The 18,564-nt window shown below is 40.8% G+C and overlaps 1 protein-coding gene across 3 annotated transcripts in view; it reads right to left on the minus strand.

Annotated features, from left to right (window-relative positions):
* Nucleotides 1-18,564, minus strand: part of LOC119725783 (kinesin-like protein KIF27) — a 34,538-nt gene that overhangs the window by 12,226 nt on the left and 3,748 nt on the right. For 2 of the 3 annotated variants that reach the window (XM_038197355.1, XM_038197357.1), the window contains exons 4-20: nt 18,122-18,208; nt 17,459-17,566; nt 16,780-16,912; nt 14,400-14,546; nt 13,449-13,613; nt 13,068-13,291; nt 12,537-12,671; nt 12,387-12,436; nt 11,018-11,243; nt 10,530-10,616; nt 9,782-9,901; nt 8,394-8,570; nt 6,664-6,765; nt 3,887-4,020; nt 3,116-3,219; nt 2,055-2,238; nt 526-622 (exon numbers count right to left, since the gene is read on the minus strand). In XM_038197355.1, coding sequence (XP_038053283.1) covers nt 526-622; nt 2,055-2,238; nt 3,116-3,219; nt 3,887-4,020; nt 6,664-6,765; nt 8,394-8,570; nt 9,782-9,901; nt 10,530-10,616; nt 11,018-11,243; nt 12,387-12,436; nt 12,537-12,671; nt 13,068-13,291; nt 13,449-13,613; nt 14,400-14,546; nt 16,780-16,912; nt 17,459-17,566; nt 18,122-18,208 — 2,280 coding nt within the window. The remainder of the gene's footprint in view (nt 1-525; nt 623-2,054; nt 2,239-3,115; nt 3,220-3,886; nt 4,021-6,663; nt 6,766-8,393; nt 8,571-9,781; nt 9,902-10,529; nt 10,617-11,017; nt 11,244-12,386; nt 12,437-12,536; nt 12,672-13,067; nt 13,292-13,448; nt 13,614-14,399; nt 14,547-16,779; nt 16,913-17,458; nt 17,567-18,121; nt 18,209-18,564) is intronic. The other variant, XM_038197356.1, reaches the window with a different exon arrangement.

Genomic DNA, 18,564 nt, shown 5'->3' on the forward strand with positions numbered 1-18,564 from the left:
CAAATCATGAAACAAATTAACAGTGCAGTCGTGAAATTTCATTGCTTGAGAAGCGTTTCTTTCAGAAGTTCTTGTATAAATGGTGGATCGACCCATGTGAGGCCCCTTGGTCTGTTAGATGTCCAACACATGCATGACAGTAAAGATGTGCATTATGTTTGTGTTCTTAGGCAAGACACTTTACTACAATTGAATCTCTCCATACACTGATCTCCATACTTTATTCAAAATACTTTATTTCAAGCAATGGGGAATTTTTGTATCAATTTCAAAAGATGGTCGGCCAACCAATGTTTTTTTAAATACTGCCCCCGATTTGATTGCAATTGGTTACACGGGTGCAAGCCAGCTAGTCTGGTTCCCTGACCAGACCATTTCCAGAATTTTACTGGGGAGACTGCCAGATGGGACTTGAATGCACCTTCGCCACACACTTCACCAAAAAAATACAGTTCTGTGAAGATTCAGAATAAAATTACATTACTTCCAATTAATCAGAACAGTTTTCTGTTTTGTAAACCTTACCGTTTCAAGCTGCTTGATTCTCTCCGTGTATTTCTTGTTAGTTGTCTCCGCTTCTCGGCCCGTCTTGACCAACTCACGGATTAGTTCCTCCTTCAACCTGGAGAAAAGCAGACACAATGAAGTTGTGATGAACAATACTTGCGGTGATCACGGACCTGTGCGGATTAATGTTGTTCAAACCCGTCCTGAAACCGAAACCGACTCGACCCGAAACCAACTTCGGGTCGGTGGGTTTTTCCATCATTTCATTGGGGTCGGATCATTTTCAGTTTTGCATTTGCTTTTTTTGGGTCGGGTCGGTTCTGTCGAGCCATCTTTTCAATACTGAAAAAAAAATATAATAAACCACAAAAAAAAATCAAAACAGTTGGGAAATTCACGAGGTACAATATTGCCGAGTTACTGTGCCTGGTACGACCAACGTCAACCCACTGCGCAAATGTGCATGTGGTTTGCGGTCTATCACGCACAGTCTATAATGTGTAGGCCCACCAGGAGAACACGCTGTAAAGTCTTAACAATACCAGACGATATGATTCAGTTACTGAGAGACAAAGATTTTCTCGCGGGTAAGTTCAGGCACAAAAAGTGGACACAGTTCCCCAAGCTAGATATTTGAGGTTTTCTGAGTCGATTCGGTTTAATAATAATAATAACGGGTTCTTATATTATAGCGCTTTTAACTAAGATCAAAGCGCCTTTATTATTACCCCTGATCATTGGGCCAATTAAACATTCTAAATACCATCTCAGCTCCCTGGGGAGCATACAGCTCGATGCTGCATGTTAGGCGCAAGGAAGCTAAATCAATCACATAACAATCTCTGCCCTCACAGGTACCCATTTACTCCTGGGTGGAGAGAAGCAAAGACTGACAAAGTACCTTGCCCAAGGGCACACGCACCATGACCCCTGGCTGGAATTGAGTCAGATTTTGCTTGAATTTTTGTCCGAATTTGTGGAGTTCAGATTGATTTCGGTTCGGATTCGGTTTATATCTATACTGTTACGAGTCAGTTTGGCCTGGTCAGCCCGACCTGATGAACAACATTAATCATAATACAGCAAAGGTCACATATCTTCTAGACACTAACAACCAATCGGATTTGAGGATCACTGAGACATTGCCTGTCCTCAGATACCTGTCATATGAGGACAGGTGGTCAGTCTACTGCCATGTCACCTGATATTCAGAGCTAAATCTCTCATCTTTTGTTAAGCTTCTTGAACTCGGAGTTTGAACTCTCTGACTTTGTGCTTATAATCTACCAATCAGATTTCAGGATCACTGAGGATGTTGCCTGTCCTCAGATACCTGTCATATGAGGACAGGTGGCCAGTCTACTGCCATCTCACCTGATATTCAAAGCTAAATCTCTCATCTTCTGTTAAGCTTCTTGAACTCGGAGTTTGAACTCTCTGACTTTGTGCTTATAATCTACCAATCAGATTTCAGGATCACTGAGGACGTTGCCTGTCCTCAGATACCTGTCATATGAGGACAGGTGGCCAGTCTACTGCCATCTCACCTGATATTTAGAGCTAAATCTCTCATCTTCTGTTGAGCTTCTTGCACTCGTAGTTTGGACTCTCTGACTTTGTGCTGGTGGTCCACGGTGCTGGATCGCAGCGCTTGCATCTCGTGGGATGTCACGTGGGGAAGATCCTTCAGATCGGACACGGCTGACGCTTTGGTCATAGTCCCTCCAAACTCTGTAACGAGACGAGGTAAGACTAGTAAAGCTGGTGCACAACATTCTATTCAATCGATTCAGAATGGCTATTCACTGGTAGTCTGTTCATGCATCTGGTCTGCACAATGGGCCAGATTGCGCCCATTCATTAGCGTTATGGTGATCCTATACAACAGCACTGCCCAGCTCACGAGTGACGATCAGTCAGTCAGTCAGTCAGTCAGGTAGGTACAAAGAGGACAATAGGCTAGCCCTCTGGGACCAGCACAAGACAATTGCAGCAATGAACATCATTCCAAAATTTGATTTCATAACTTAAAATTTAGTATAATTTGAACTATCTCTGTGTTAAAGGGATTGTGAATTTCACACTGGAAATATTGTTGTGCAAATTTCCATTCTTCTGAAATGTATGAAAACTTTGAGACATCCCTTTTGGTTACAATTTTTTGTACACATTCAGAATGCTCCATTTTTTCCCCTGACAACTGAGGCCGCTGTTGCTGTGATGTCATTATAAGGCACACACTCTTCACTTTAGAGTTTTTTGTTGAAATTGTAAACCCAGAAGTATTTGCTCTAAGTTTGACTAAATGATATGTACTGAAACAACAACGAATTTTAAAAACATAAAACTTGTCCCTGCAAAAGAAAAATTAGAATTAGGCAACTTTTAGTACCGAGGTAACACTGAAGTTCTACCTTAAATGATGTCCCAGTTTTGCTCATGAATATGGAAATTCGCATTAGCATAAAAACCAAAAAGTTACCAAAACCGCTCGAAATGGCAATGTGAAAATTGAATTATAAAGATGAATGGAACACAATGTGCTTTTTCAATGACTGTCTTAAAAGATTATTGTTTCTTTGGCCGTTTCATTGAGATCATGACTTACTATTGTTGCTGTCATTATTGGACAACCGACTCGCCGATTCACTCTTTTTAGAATCCGACTTCTTCCTGGAGAGGCGAGATTTACTCCAAGTATGGCCCAAGACCCTGCAAAGAAGACGACAAAAGACACATTATTCGATGTTTTGGGCGCTGTTCATAATACAAATACGTAGAATGTATGGGCTCTGTATACTCTAGTACTTTTTGTAGAGTACGCATACTCGAAATGACGGTACTCGTACTCGGGCAGCAAAGTACTCGTACTCGACATGTTGAAATTGTACTCGATCATCAAAGTACTCGTACTCAAATAGCAGTACTCAAAAAAAAAGAAGTATAGCTTGACATACCAAGGCCTTATTTTATTGATACTTTATGCTTGAAATTGTTGATTGGCTTGCGGAGAAATCAAAGTTTCCTGATTTTCCACTGTGTACGTCCGGACAAACACATTCAACAGCTAGCTGTGAGTCGGTCTGTATATCGGTCTGACTGGGCCTGGGCCAATTACGCACAATGAACCAACTGCCGTATGGCCGTATTCGGAAAAAGAAGTACTCGTACTCAAAATACAAGTACTCATACTCGTAAGTACAAGTACTCGTACTCGGAGACCTGTACTTGTACTCAAAACTCGTACTCGATAACCTAAGTACTCGGCATTACTCGGTACGTGGAAAAAAGTACTCGACTACAACACTGCTAAAAAGTCGTCAAAAAGCACCTTCTATTGTTTGGGCATGCTATGAGAAATGAACTAAATTGAACATACCCTGACTTGTCGTCGTTTTCATCATTGCTACTGTCACTCATCTCCCACAACATGACTTCATCTTGCTCTTCAAGACGCTTGAGGATGAGATGGCTTCTGGCTCGGAAGCCTTGGACGATTCGCTCCAAGGAGAACTACAGAGAAGACAACAGAGAATAAGAATTTTCAGCTGGGTTGGGGAAGTGGTCTCGTTGCTTGCAAGTTTCGTACAATGGAATCCCTTCAATGAAAATTCAAGAAATAGAGGGCGCTGTTAAGAAATAGAGGGCGCTGTTCAAGATGGAAGATTGCTCTCATTTTCCCTGTGTTACTTGAGTTTTTAATCCAATTTTATCACCTTTCCTGTGAGCCATCCATCAATTTTTTAACAACTGCTGTCCTTTTGAGGAGTCATAGATCAAAGTAGAATGTATTTTGACAGGAATCTACAAATCCCAGCCCCGATTTTTGAGATTTTTGTGATTGATATTATTATTATTATTAATGGAAATGGCATGCACTGATCATGCTTGTAATGTTATGTAAGGGGACATTGGTGTTTCTGCATGCTACAGGGGGAGTAAAAAAACCGCAGGACCAGTTTTTGAATGAAGTTTTGCCTGTAACACTTTCAAAATCTAGGATAAGAAAGCCCAAGCTTTCTTTTAGTACAAGAATAATTCAAATCACTCATGTACTTTTCAAGTTACAGCACTTCAAGTTACGGCCTTTGAACGCAAACACCGTTAATCCGTTATACAGTTCATTTCCCGGATCACATGTTCTTTCAGCAAAATGAAAACAATTCACACACATAAGAGTTGTTTTCGTTTTCCTGAGAGAACATGAACTTTAAAATGGTGTCTGTGTTCGAAATGCCGTAACTAGAAAAGTACATGAGTGATTTGAATGATTCTTGTACTAAAAGAAAGCTTAATGACTGGGCTTTCATGTCCTAGATTTTGAAAGTGCTACAGGCTAAACTTCATTCAATAATTAGTCCTGCGATTTGGGATGGGTTTTTACTCACCCTGCATTTGGTAAGGTATAAACATTAGGGATATGAGTTGCTACATTATGACATGCAGAATTTATACATTTAAATGAAAACACTTATTTATAGTTACGCCCATTGTTCAATGTTCCGTCCTTCACAAGTCAATCAAAATGTATCTAGTGTCAAATCAAGTCACACGTTAAACTGTGGTAAAAGCATTACTTAGTTATTGTTCATCCATGTAGCTTGCATTATGTCACTTTGTACTCTGGATTGGAATTATACATTGTACATGTACACTCTTCTTTTCTGGAAGTTGTTTTCGCGAACTTCTTCAGACACATTCTTAACCACTTCTCGCCGGAGGCCGTGACAACACGCACTGGCTGTTTTTGTACCCAGGCATGGCTGACGGGTTAAGACGTCAAGATTGCCTCGACTTGCCTCTGGGTGACGTCTTAACACGCTAATCCCTCATGCCTTTTGTACACACACACAAAACTTGTCTGTGTAGTCTGTGGAGGCGGACCGTGTGTTGACCATTGTGTGGGCCGTTGTGCACGGCCTACTTTTGTACAATTACGCTCAGTGCACACCCTGGAGTATTGATACATATATATGAGGTTTCGGCAAGAAATATTGTACAAATACTGTTGAGATTACTCTTGTGAATCAGTACTTGTGGCATTTGGCTGTACATCAGAAGTTGGCTGGGAAATTTTGCCTTCAAAATTTTTGGCAAGGGCAGCAACAACAAGCAAAGCTTTGTCTAAACATTTATTAGGCACAAAAAGCTTCCAGAAAGTGTCAGAGATCGGTAAGAGATTGGTTAAGTTGAATACAAAGTACACGTGTTGTTCCTCAGTTTAAATGACTTTGCCATAAAGGAAAGCTGGGAGATGAGAGATAGGGGATGTGGGTGGGGATAAAGAGGGGTTGGGCAATATGGTTGAGGTTTAAGATGGGGGTGGGGTAGGGATTGGGGTGCATGGGGTTGGAATGGGGTAGGAGTGGGGGTGTGTGGGATAGGGTGGGGTTGGGGTAGGGTACCCTAGGAGAGGGGTTGGGGTATGGATGAAATTGTTTCTGCATTCAATAGAGGCCATTGAACAATAGAGGACAATAGGGTCCCCAATTTGGATTCGTGTATGAAACATATGGGAGGTCTTCCTAAAAAAGTACAGTAGGCCTACAAACAAAAGAGGGACAATAGGGGGTATCAGATTGCAGGCAAATACACACTTGCATGGGTTTGGATGAGGTTGGGTTGGGTTGGGGTGGGTTGGGGTGGTGTTGGGATGGGGTTGGGATGGGATGGGATGGGGTTGGGTTGGGGGGAGGGGGAGAATGCGCTGGGGGACTGGGTTTAAGAGGATGGAAAAACTCCAGCGGGCTGACAAAGAATTTTAACAGGACGGTTCCCGCAAAGCCACTCATAGAGAGCTTGTATGGTTTTACATGCAATTAATTCATTAATATTCCATTCTGTCTTCAAATATAGGATAGTAAACATGGTAAATATGGGAATGATGAACAAATAAATGTAAAAACAAATTAAGCAAATATGCCAACAAGCTTTTTTTTTATCTAAAAAAGGTATTTTCCACTCCACCTTGCCGCACACGATGAATTAAACTTGTGAAGCAGACTCTGATAATGGAGAAAAGGTTTTTTAAATTTGGAATGATAACAATTAGCACACTGTTTAAACGTGAATGCCATGATGTCCATGCAATTTGCCATGACGATGAAGCTGAATTATTCATGCCATGCAGACGTTCTTTAGCAGGCACGAACATACCAAAGTGTTCAGAAATTGATTGTAGACGTGAGCGGTGGAAACGGAGACGCGGCTCGTGATAGAAGGACCGGATGAAAAGACGGAAGTCTGCTGACTAGAAAACTAACGAAGTAGAGGAGAAATTACAGGTAAAGTTAACGAGGACGTACATCAGACATGGAACATGGACACAGACATGGAACATTGGACTAGGACAAAGTTTGATTAAAGCTACAGTCCATCATTTGCAGCAATCCAAAAAGTAACTGACGTAATTATTGTTGAAAAACATACTTGGTTGATAATTAGTAAGAGGACTAAACTCCCTGTGAAATTCTTCTTTCTGGCAAGCTGTCATTTTGAAGAAATCAACTAAAGAAAGCCTTTCCAACGTTGCGTCTAAGACGCATCGTAGAACATTTCTGTTAGCAGTTCGTTTTTTTTATTCGGCGAAGCACGCGGAAGCGTTGACACGATGCACACACGAGGGTGGTTGCTATAATTCGTCGGATCAGTGCGGGACATCGCGTAGCTGCAAATCAGCTCAGTGAGAACGTGTCTCGGACGCTGAATTCAGGCCCAATTCAAAACATTTTTAAGCAACTTTTGATTTGAAATCGAGATCCTAGAATGTTGTTTTTCTCGAAATATACAGCTGAAGCTGAGCTGAAACTTCATCAGGTTAGTTGTTCAGCACCTTTCTTTAGATTTTGAGCACTTTTGTTGCTTCAAACGAACAAAGTGCACAAATTACAAATGATGGACTGTACCTTTAAAAGTAATATACAATATTTGGAAACATTCAAACACAAAACTGCCAAATTGTTATGAAATATTCCACTAGACTGTAAGTGAATATTAGTTTCACGCATCCTGTGAAATCATGGCACCTGGTGTGCTGTCATTTTCAAGAAAAGTGGAATTAATGCATCAATTTCCAACGATGGTCGGCCCACCATTCGTTGGATATCATTTTTTAAAATTGTGCTTTTGCTATTGCTATTTTGACAGTTTCAAGTTTGATTGTTTGCAAATGGTGTCTATTAGCTCCAATTAAGATAGAGAATAAAAAGAAAAGTAACGTTAAAACTAGGAACAAACCTGTAAAATGTAACATACCAAACACTGGAAAAGAAACAAAAAGCGAGCAGAAAGAAGCCTTACAAGTTAAAGATGCTTTCCAAAACATTGATTTTCTCTTAAAGGGAAGATACACCACCAAAAGACGAAATGATCAAATTTTGACGAAATACCTTACTAGGGAATGACTGTTTAAAGCATCCTGTAAAATGGTGGTTCCTGGTGTAATGACATTTTCAAGAAAAACTGTGTTTTTCCAATGCTGGTCGGCCGACCAGCGTTGGAGAAAACTGGCTATTTTTCAAAAACTGCTCCTAATTTTTCTTATTTAGTTATTCTGCATTTTCTTTGCAATTGATTACACACCTGTGAAGGGGTACAAGCCTGCTAGACTGATTCTCTGGCCTAACAATTCCCCAAAGTCTATACGTTGCTTCAGCATCTACAAACCCAAAACGTGAAACATGTCATTTTAAAAATATTTGCTATATCATACTTATCTCCAAATCCATTTATTTCTGAAAATTGCAGCAAAAGCAAATGTTGTGCATTCCCTTTAACAAAATATGACCCTTGAGGGTTTTATTTAGTTATTTTTTTTGTTTTGTTTTTTAAAGGGCTACTTATACTTTTTCAATACAACTGATGAAGATAAATATTCCATTTCTTACCAATGGCGGACTGGTATGCAACTTCCTAGACTGCGGCCTCTCTCCATGGATAGTCTCTCCTCCAGCCGCTGATTTAGCTCTCATCAATCCAGTCAGATGGGCTGGCACTGACATGGGTCTCCTACGGCCTGTCAGAGGCGCTTCAAAGTTGTCACCTGCTGGTGCAGAGTCTATCACCTACAGAATAAGAGTGAAGTCTGTGAACTTTTTGTAGCCCTACAAAGGTGTCTGCTAAACTATAGTATAAGTCTCTGGTGTGCACTTATAAAGGTGATCTTATACAGTGTTTACCTTTCTATGCACATGTCCTATAAAGGTGTCAGCTTCACGCATACGAGTGTATACCAATTTGTGCACCTATCTGTGTAGTTCCTATAAAGGCGTCAACTCTACTATAGTGTACTCATTCTTCTCCACCTGTAGTTCCTAGGTGTCTGCTTTACTGCAGTGCAAACCCATTTGTGCTCCTGAAGTACCTATGAAGGTGTCAGCTACAATACAGTGTATACTTTTTGTGCAACTGTGGTTCCTATAAAGGTGTCTACATTACTACATACCTTTTCCATGCACCTGTAATTCTTATTAAGGTGTCTGCTATACTACAGTATACATATTTTTGGCGCACTTATAAAGGTGTTCTGCAATGTATACCTTTTGGTGCGCCTGTAGTTTCTATTAAGGTGTTTGTATAGTACAGTCTATACCACAGTACATATTTTGTGCACCTATAAAGGTGTCAGCTATACTACAATGTATACCTTTTGGTGCGCCTGTAGTTTCTATTAAGGTGTTTGTATAGTACAGTGTATACCACAGTACATATTTTGAGCACCTATAAAGGTGTCAGCTATACTACAATGTATACCTTTTCATGCGCCTGTAGTTTCTATTAAGGTGTTTGTATAGTACAGTACATATTTTGAGCACCTATAAAGGTGTCAGTTATACTACAATGTATACCTTTTGGTGCGCCTGTAGTTTCTATTAAGGTGTTTGAATAGTACAGTCTATACCACAGTACATATTTTGTGCACCTATAAAGGTGTCAGCTATACTACAATGTATACATTTTGGTGCGCCTGTAGTTTCTATTGAGGTGTTTGTATAGTACAGTCTATACCACAGTACATATTTTGTGCACCTATAAAGGTGTCAGTTATACTACAATGTATACCTTTTGGTGCGCCTGTAGTTTATATTAAGGTGTTTGTATAGTACAGTCTATACCACAGTACATATTTTGTGCACCTATAAAGGTGTCAGCTATACTACAATGTATACCTTTTGGTGCGCCTGTAGTTTCTATTAAGGTGTTTGTATAGTACAGTGTATACCACAGTACATATTTTGTGCACCTATATAGGTGTCAGCTATACTATAATGTATACCTTTTGGTGTGCCTGTAAGTCCTGTATGATAGTCTGTTGTTCTATCAGTTCCTCTTCTTGGTGATGGAGTCTTGCCATAGCAGTCTCTAGTCCATTTGCTGTTTCTTCATTTGATTTTTCCTGGAACGTTACAATTACAATCAATGATTGAAATCATCAATAAAATATGGCCTTTGATCATTCAAACTTTCTTTCCGTAGTATGGACAAAACACAATTGTAACTCCAGAAACATCTAACAAAAGCAAATCATATTTTGCGGGGACGATTTGGTTCAGTGGTTGTGTCCAACATATGCAATGGTATACCAGTTCATATTCTGATGGGAGACATGGTGCTTGTGTTCTTGGGCAAGCTTCTTTACCACAATTGCCTCTCTCCACCCAGGGGAATACGATAGCACTATCTCGAACTCCTACAGAAAACAGTTTCCAACTCATGTGCAATGATACATGGGTTCGAACCCTTACAGGAAGCATGTGCTTGTGTTCTCGTGTAAGACACTTTACTACAATTGCCTCTCTCCACCCAGGAGTATAAATGGGTACCTGTGAGGGTAAAGACCAATTGCGCTGATCTAAAGCTGCTGCAGAAACTGGTCTCATGGCCTGATAAACAGGGGTAATAATTGCAAAGCGCTTTGAAACTTTGAAACTGGCTTCTACCTTCCTCAAACTTGTAATATCGTCAAACAAAATCTCTGTCTGATTTTGAAGAATTTGTAAGGGTTTAAGGTGTATGAAGAATACCAGTTGCTTGATTCGTGCCAGCAGTTCGTTGTTCTCTTTCGTCTTCGCACTGAAAATTTCTTCATCACTGGCCAGATCATCAAGTGCCTAATAAGACGAAAATGACAAATACACACAGAAATAGAAAAATAATGTTGGGAAAACATCTTGGATATTACGGATACTTTGGTGTAATTTTTAATAGGGGTTTTGACCAATATTGACCCATGTAAAAGCATGGCTCATAATGCATGTTTTCATAGGAAGGTAAAATGATCTTGAATTTTTCTTGAGTAAAAAAAAAGTGTACAATTTTAGGAAAACAGTTAATTTCAGTGAAAAAGTACAAAAATTACCAGAAGACATCATTTTTTTCTCCAAATGTGGAATATGTTGACATTAATTCATAAAAAAGGGTTTTTAATAGTCTTTTTAAAATATGATTACAACAAGAAATGAATATATAATACCAATATTTCAAAAAACTGTTAAAATTTTTTTTTCTATACCTTTTTTAGTTTCTGTTGCAAGTCTTCAATAGTCGCCTGTTGATCGCCGAGCATCGCGGTTTTCCCATCGTCGTTATTAGCGTCCTGAGCCTCCTGGGCTAAATCCAACCAATTCCTGATGGCCGTTACTTCATCGTCCGTCAGTCCCTCGTTATCCTGAAGAACGTTGAGTAATTTCACGGCTTCCTCCGTGCAGACTTGGTAGTGAGCGGACTGGGTTTGTATCCTTCAATTCAAGACAAAATAGCATATTTTTGTAAAGTAGAGCTCATTTGACGCTCAGGCACTCTTTTCTCTTTTTGTTTTGCTCTTTTTATCGGCTCTAAGCGCCAACAAAAGAAGGCGCTTTTCTGCCAGTTTTGAAAGCTCTTTGGACGGGGCTCTGAGCATGTGCACACTGGTTTGCGCGCCAAGTACGCATGACTTCCTGAATGTGCCAAAGCTATCAGCCAAGCTATTCGTGTGAGCGTCAGGCATTGTCTGCGCGCGAATGCATTCAAATCAAACTTGCGATGGTCTCCTAGACTAATCCCCACCCCAATAACTTTAGATCATTCGAAATCCGCAGTGGATGGACCAGGAACCAGTCTAGGTCTACCCCAACTCTCCTTTTCTGGCCGTTGAAATTTCGATGTTTGATGTAATTTCGTTTAATTTATTATTTTACAGGGATCATGTAACTACACACAAACTAATAAAGTTAAAGGGAATATACATCATTTGTTTTTGCTGTAATTTTCAGAAATGGATGGAATTGGGGGGTTGGAAATATATAGCAAATATAGTTACACTGACTATTTTGAGGTTTTGGGTTCGAAAATGCTATAAAAACCAAAAAAAAAACCAATCATTTTCCTGTAGTCTGGTTCCCTGGCTCCACTTAGGAAGAAACAGAGCAGTTTACATATATTGGGGAATTGTAAGGTCAGGGAACCCGTCTAGCTGGCTTGTACCCGTTCATAGGTGTGTAATCGATTGCAAACAAGTGCGATGGCCAATGGGGGCCAGTATTTGAAAAAAAGCCAGTTTTCTCCAACGCTGATCGGCCGATCAGCGTTGGAAATTGATACAAAATACCACTTTTCTTGAAAATGACAGTATACCAGGTGCCATGATTTTACAGGATGCTTTACACTGTCATTCACTAACAGTCCAGCAAGGTATTTCAAAATGATTTGGTAGTTTTATTTTTTGATGTTTGCAAATGTTGTATTTTCCCTTTAATACAAATCAAGTAAAACGACAAACAAAGATAGGAAACAATTAAGCTGGCAAAGAAACTAAGATAAACAGAAAAATAACACAAGCATAATAGTACCAATAACTTGCAAATAACAATCACAAGGGGGGGGGGGGGAATGAGCATTACCTGATAATACTTCCTTCTAGATCCTTGACTCTCTGTGAATCCACTCCGTCCTGGTGAAAAAAAAAACAGAAAAAGTTGCTGGATAACGGCCAACTCCAACATCCATCAAAATTATCCATAGATATTTACAAACATGATTATTGCCCTTACATAGTTGCGGTCTGATTTCGCAGATTGGTGGCGCTGTAACTCCTCTCGCAACGCCTCTATCTCTGTCTGCATGGCCGCGATACGACACGAATTCACATCGCGATTGATAATCGGCTTATTCTTGATGTTACGTGCCTACGAGAAAAGATAACAAATAGCAAATAATATTCCAATTATTCGAAATATTTTCACCTGTATAGACTGTTTGCACTGCGGCCATGTTGAGGTGTGTGCTTTTGTTCAGCAGGGGTACGTATGTGTACACCTGTTGTGCTTTCATTGTTAATGAATTAACATAACAAAAAATAATCTCCAAGATGGCACCCTAATGCAATCAATCTATTGTACAGTCAACAGTTTGACAATCTCACTTTTACCAGTTGCCCTATGCTAGGGGTGTACATTTACGGTTAATACGGGAACCGGCTACCCGATTAAAAAAAAATCGGGTACCCGATCTTAAGTTAGGGTTAAAGACAAGTTGTATAAGACACCAAAATCTAACTTCAGTCTTACAAGACTATATCTTACCCTGTTGGCGTACTTGAGAGCGTTCAGCGTTTCGTCAAAACTGACCGCGGACGGACTGATGCACGTGATCATACACGTCTTAGCGTTGCCTCCAAGTGAGTCCTTCAAGATTCTCGTAATCTTGGAGTCGCGGTACGGGATGTGTGCGCCTCGTCGTTTGGGATCGCTCAGCGCACTGATCACGTTACCCAGGGATAGGAGACCACTGTTAATATGGACAGATTCTGTAGTAAACGATAAAAAACACAAAATGTAGATGGAAATCAATTTCCAAAAAGTTAATAGTCGGTGACGGAAAAGTAAAAAGTCATGTGCAGTGCAGTAGTCTACTAAACATGACAGCAAAAATGAAACGGAAAGTTATTTTGTTTTGTGCATTACCTTTGAATCTTTCGCCAGCGTTGCCAGTTTTGTGAGCGCGCTCAGAGCCGGCCAGATCCACAAAGTGGAATTTGGCGGCCATGGTGTGTACGCTGGCTTCTGATTGGTCGTCGTCTGCCACCGGTTCCCCGTTTGCAACATTAGCTGGGTCCTCCCATCTTTGTTCTGGTAACATCAAAGAAAAAACACAAAATATGTCCTCATCTTTAGCCCAACCAAGTTTCAAGACTATCTCTACAGTCTGTTAAGTTCTGAATATGCAGGGAAATGCATTACTAGATATTTAAGCAATACAGTCTTTGGAAAATTTGAAAGTGGTATATTGCTTCATTAAAAGGACTCGGACAGTGCAGAGAATATTAAACCTAACTTTCTCAAGTCCTCCAAAATCCTCTTTGCAAACAAAGGAGGATTTTTGCAGGATTGGGGCTATATGGCAAAAATGCGCGGCTGATGAGGATGCACTGTGTCAAGGTCTTGAGCCAGACATTGTGTTGTTTATGCTCAGCCGTGCGTAAATTTAGGCGTAGAGTATACTTGAAATCCTCCGCACTGCTCCAGGATGTCACTGGCTCTGCCTCAACATATTGACAGTGATTGCTGGAGGATTTTGCAGGATTGAGGCAGTGGTCACCCCTCAAAAGACCGCATTCAAGAAATCACAGATGATTCTGCAGGATTGAGGCAGTATGCAAAGGAGGCAGTGGGAGTATTCTGCAGGATTGAGGTTGCATCCTAGCAAAAATACCTAAGGAGTAAGGGTTAATTGAAAACCACAACATATGTCCTTATCGTTAGCCCAACCAAGTTTCAAGACTATCTCTGCCTTCTGTTAAGTTCTGAAGAGGCACGTACATGATTTGCTAGATTTTAGCAGAACAGCGTTGGACAGTTTAAAAGTGGTATACTTCCTTATTAAAAGCCACACAAAGGACACAGACGGTGACTTACGTAATGCTATAGTGAAGATAGAGTGTGATCGACTTGAGACTTCGTTCATGTTTGTAGCTCCGGTGTGCCGATGAGCTGAACCAATCGCCAGGCAGTTCAAGACTTCGTCAAGACTATCACAGGCGACCTCAGTCGCACCAATGACAACTGCATAATGACATCACATGACAATGACACATCATAATGACGAACCTTGGTGACAATTATCACACTGACAATGACACATTTAAATGAAAATGCCACATCATAATAATGGCACCACAGGGTGGAGATGACAAATGGGGCAATTCCACGGTTACTCACGTTACATTTTTGATGTACTTTTGAGTTTCCTTGGGCTGTAATTACCTTCCTGAAAAGGTTTAATAACTGTTATCCTCATGGTAGATAGAGTAGACCTAGACCTACCTACCAGTGTTGTAGGTCTCGAGACCGGTCTCGGTCTCGAGACCGGTCTCGAGACCACTTTTTGCTGGTCTCGGTCTCGGTCTCGGTCTCGGAAGCTGTGGTCTCGGTCTTGGTCTCGGTCTCGGTCCCCTTTGGTCTCGATATTTTGGCTGGTCTCGGGTCGAGACCGGCAATATGTAGCTTTTACAGCTTGATCGATTACTTTGTGTTCACTTCGTTCAGTACCGTTGTTATTTAAAACATTTGCTAGCCCGTAGATCAAGCTTGTTATATATCGCGGTCGATTTGGACTCGACTGCACGTTGGGAAGTCCCCAAAGTACATGTAAAGCTGCAGCAGTACCAGTCACTGAACGATTTGGAACAAGTTCGGCATTTATCTGTTGAGTCGGCCACATAAAGCAAAGTATAAACTTGTAACAATTTATGCAATAAGGGTCAACCATTTTCGGGGATTGTGTAGTTTAGCCCACCCCTGTGGGCGTAATCACTTGCATTTTGTATTCTGATAATAAATGAGGTGCTTCAAATTAGTGATATTTTCGACCCCACACAATGTTCTCTTTAATTTGGGACAGTATTTTGAAGAAAAAGTGAATTTTTCTACCTGATTTTCCAGCTTTGAACTCACACACTCTTACCAGTTACCACTCACTGTTGCCATGAGAGTGTATGATGAGACCCCATTTTCTGGCTGCTCATTTTGAAGTACCCCATTATTCCTCAAAAATTAAAATCCCGTTCAGAAAAAAATTAAAAATCCATATCTGGCACATTCTGGCTACCACCTTGCAACTTGTGGGTCTACATGTACAAGTCCACATTCTATGACACAAATTTAAAAATTAATTCAACATTTTCTAGCTCCCATTTTTAAAATCAAGTACACAAGTCTTGTTAGAAGTTAAGTCCTAAATTTATTTTAGGAAAAAAGAGGCAATGTAAAATTAAAATTGCATCTTTTATATCCGTTAGAAGTCATAGCTGAAACCAAGGGGTGACTGTGGAGTTTAGGATCCGAGTTCCTATAACAGATGAAACATCTACCTTTAACTTTTTACTTTTGTCACGATTGGGTGCAGACAACATGTCAAAGCCCATATTTCTTAAGTGTAACTACTTTTTGCTCAAGTAAGGTGTCATGTATCAATTTGTCAACACTGCCACTGGTCAAAATTTTGGTCTGTATTCTTTGTGAATAGAAAGGTTACATTTTTCAACTATAATAACGTGTCTTGTTTTTTTTATTTCGACTATTGTTATTTATTATCAGCGGTCTCGGTCTCGGTCTCGGACCATATTGGTCTCGGTCTCGGTCCGACTTGAAGGGGCTGGTCTCGGTCTCGGTCTCGAATCTTCAGGTCTCGGTCTTGGTCTCGGTCTCGGACTATCCGGTCTCGACTACAACACTGCTACCTACGCACCAAAGATGACATCCAGAAAAATGTGTTATGTATGATAAACAAGACGCGCAAAATCGGTTATGTTACAACTACGCTAGTGAACTATTTGTGACCAACCTACTGCGGCTGGTCGCGCAACGATTTAGCTGGTTATCAACAGCAATTTCTATAGCATAGTGCAGAGGGGACCAACTATCTACGAAAATGGCGGAAACCGAAACTGAAGCGCTAAATTTCATTTTTCATTGCACAGTTTTTCCATGTTAGTTTACGATTATGTCACTTTTGTCATCATTGTACAATAATACTGGCGATAATGTAAGATGTCCTAAACTATACAAAATCACTATTATTGTGTAAATAAAGAGAAACAACAAGTGTTGAATAATTGCGCGACCGCCATTTTTTGACGGTCGTTGACATGACAATAATTCCACTAGAGTCGTTCGCAGTTCAACTTCAGCGCGTATGCGCTAGGTACGTCACGAACCAACCACTAGATAACCTTGGTCCTTGATCCAACTCGCCCCATGATGACAATTGTTAGTTTTGTTTCAAGCCGTTACTTACCAGTGTTTCCGTGCTCATCTTCCCTGATATGCATCTCTTTGCTGCTAGTCTCCAAATCCAGCAGGTCTTTGAGCTCCTCCTTATAGATCTCAATGTACGACACGTTCAGGTTGTATTCCACGTTGTGGTTTTCCTGATGCAAAGAAATTGTAAACAGATTATTTGTTCACAAAAGTTTGTAAACAGGTACGACATATAGATGGGCTCCACGCACAAGTACCCCCTCAACGGTAAGAAAGGGAGAGTTGGGGGAGACTACTGGGAGAGATATTTGAGCGCGTTGCTCAAAACGCCCGCCACTCATGTGAAGATGCTACGGGTTTGTGAACATTCAGAATAAAATAAGTCGTAAATACTTCGCGCAATACCTGTGAACCTCTTTGAATGTGTTCTACATAACCCCCGAGGACCGGCACACAAAGGGAGAACAACAAATCCTTTCAGTCCTCGGGAGTCGGGTCTTTTGTTGGAAACGGTCCCCTGTAGTAAATTTGTGTGCTTAGTCAATGGGAGAGTGTTGTAATACAGGGACAAAATGAAACACAAAGCATTGTCCTCGAGAGTATAGTAAAACAAGAGAGGGTACACATGGTGTGTCTCTCCTAGTGGGGCTTTTGAATGGTTTTCGAATGGTTTTCGAAACTGTATGCGTTCGTGGGAGAATCTTAGACATATGTACCTTAATGATGTTGTACATTTGTTGCACAGCTCTGGGGATGATGCCTTGTTCATCTTCGGTCAAGGCAGCCGCCGTATGTCCCCCGACAGTGTAGGTTTTGCCAGAACCCTACATAAGCAAGCACGTGTATAACTGTTATCTGTGAAAGTCTTCATTGTCTAATGGGTGAGTGTGGCCTAGTGGTTAGGGTTCGTTACTCGTAATCAGAGGGTCAGGGGTTTGAATCCAGCTGCTGGTCATGTTGTGTCCTTGGGCAAGCCACTTCACCCCACTTGCCCCTCTCCACCCAATAGTATAAATGGGTACCGGCAAAAGCAGACTCATGATCAGGGGGTCAGGGGTTTGAATCCAGCTGCTGGTCATATGTTGCGTTCTTGGGCAAGCCACTTAACCCCTACTTGCCTCTCTCCACCCAGGAGTATAAATGGGTACCGGCATAAGCTGGGGAGTAACCTGCGATGGACCGGCACCCAATCCAGGGGGAACAGAAATATTCTCAGTCGTTTCATGCCACAGAAACTGGAGATAAACGCCGGCCTGACGGTCCATATTGGCTCGTGACAGACTTTATTTCTCAATAGGTTTTTACAGGCTTTCAAACCACAGTGCTAAGAGTATTTTCGAGGAAAACTTAGGTGCAAGAAAATTACAATAAGAACTTACTGTTTGTCCATATGCAAAGATTGTTGCATTGTAACCTTCAAAGAAACTGGCCACTAAACTGCTCACACAGATGTTATACACTTCTTCCTGTTAAGAACAAGAAATGGGGTTGATTGACTTGTGATTGACTTATGACTGACTTGTGATTGACTTGTGATTGACTTGTGATTGACTTGTGATTGACTTGTGACTGACTTGTGATTGACTTGTGATTGACTTGTGATTGACTTGTGATTGACTTGTGACTGACTTGTGATTGCCTTGTGACTGACTTGTGATTGCCTTGTGATTGACTTGTGACTGACTTGTGATTGCCTTGTGACTGACTTGTGATTGACTTGTGATTGACTTGTGACTGACTTGTGATTGCCTTGTGATTGACTTGTGATTGACTTGTGATTGACTTGTGACTGACTTGTGATTGCCTTGTGATGGACTTGTGA

The sequence above is a fragment of the Patiria miniata genome, unplaced genomic scaffold (assembly GCF_015706575.1).
Source record: "Patiria miniata isolate m_02_andy unplaced genomic scaffold, ASM1570657v1 HiC_scaffold_19, whole genome shotgun sequence".
Taxonomy (NCBI): Eukaryota; Metazoa; Echinodermata; class Asteroidea; order Valvatida; family Asterinidae; genus Patiria; species Patiria miniata.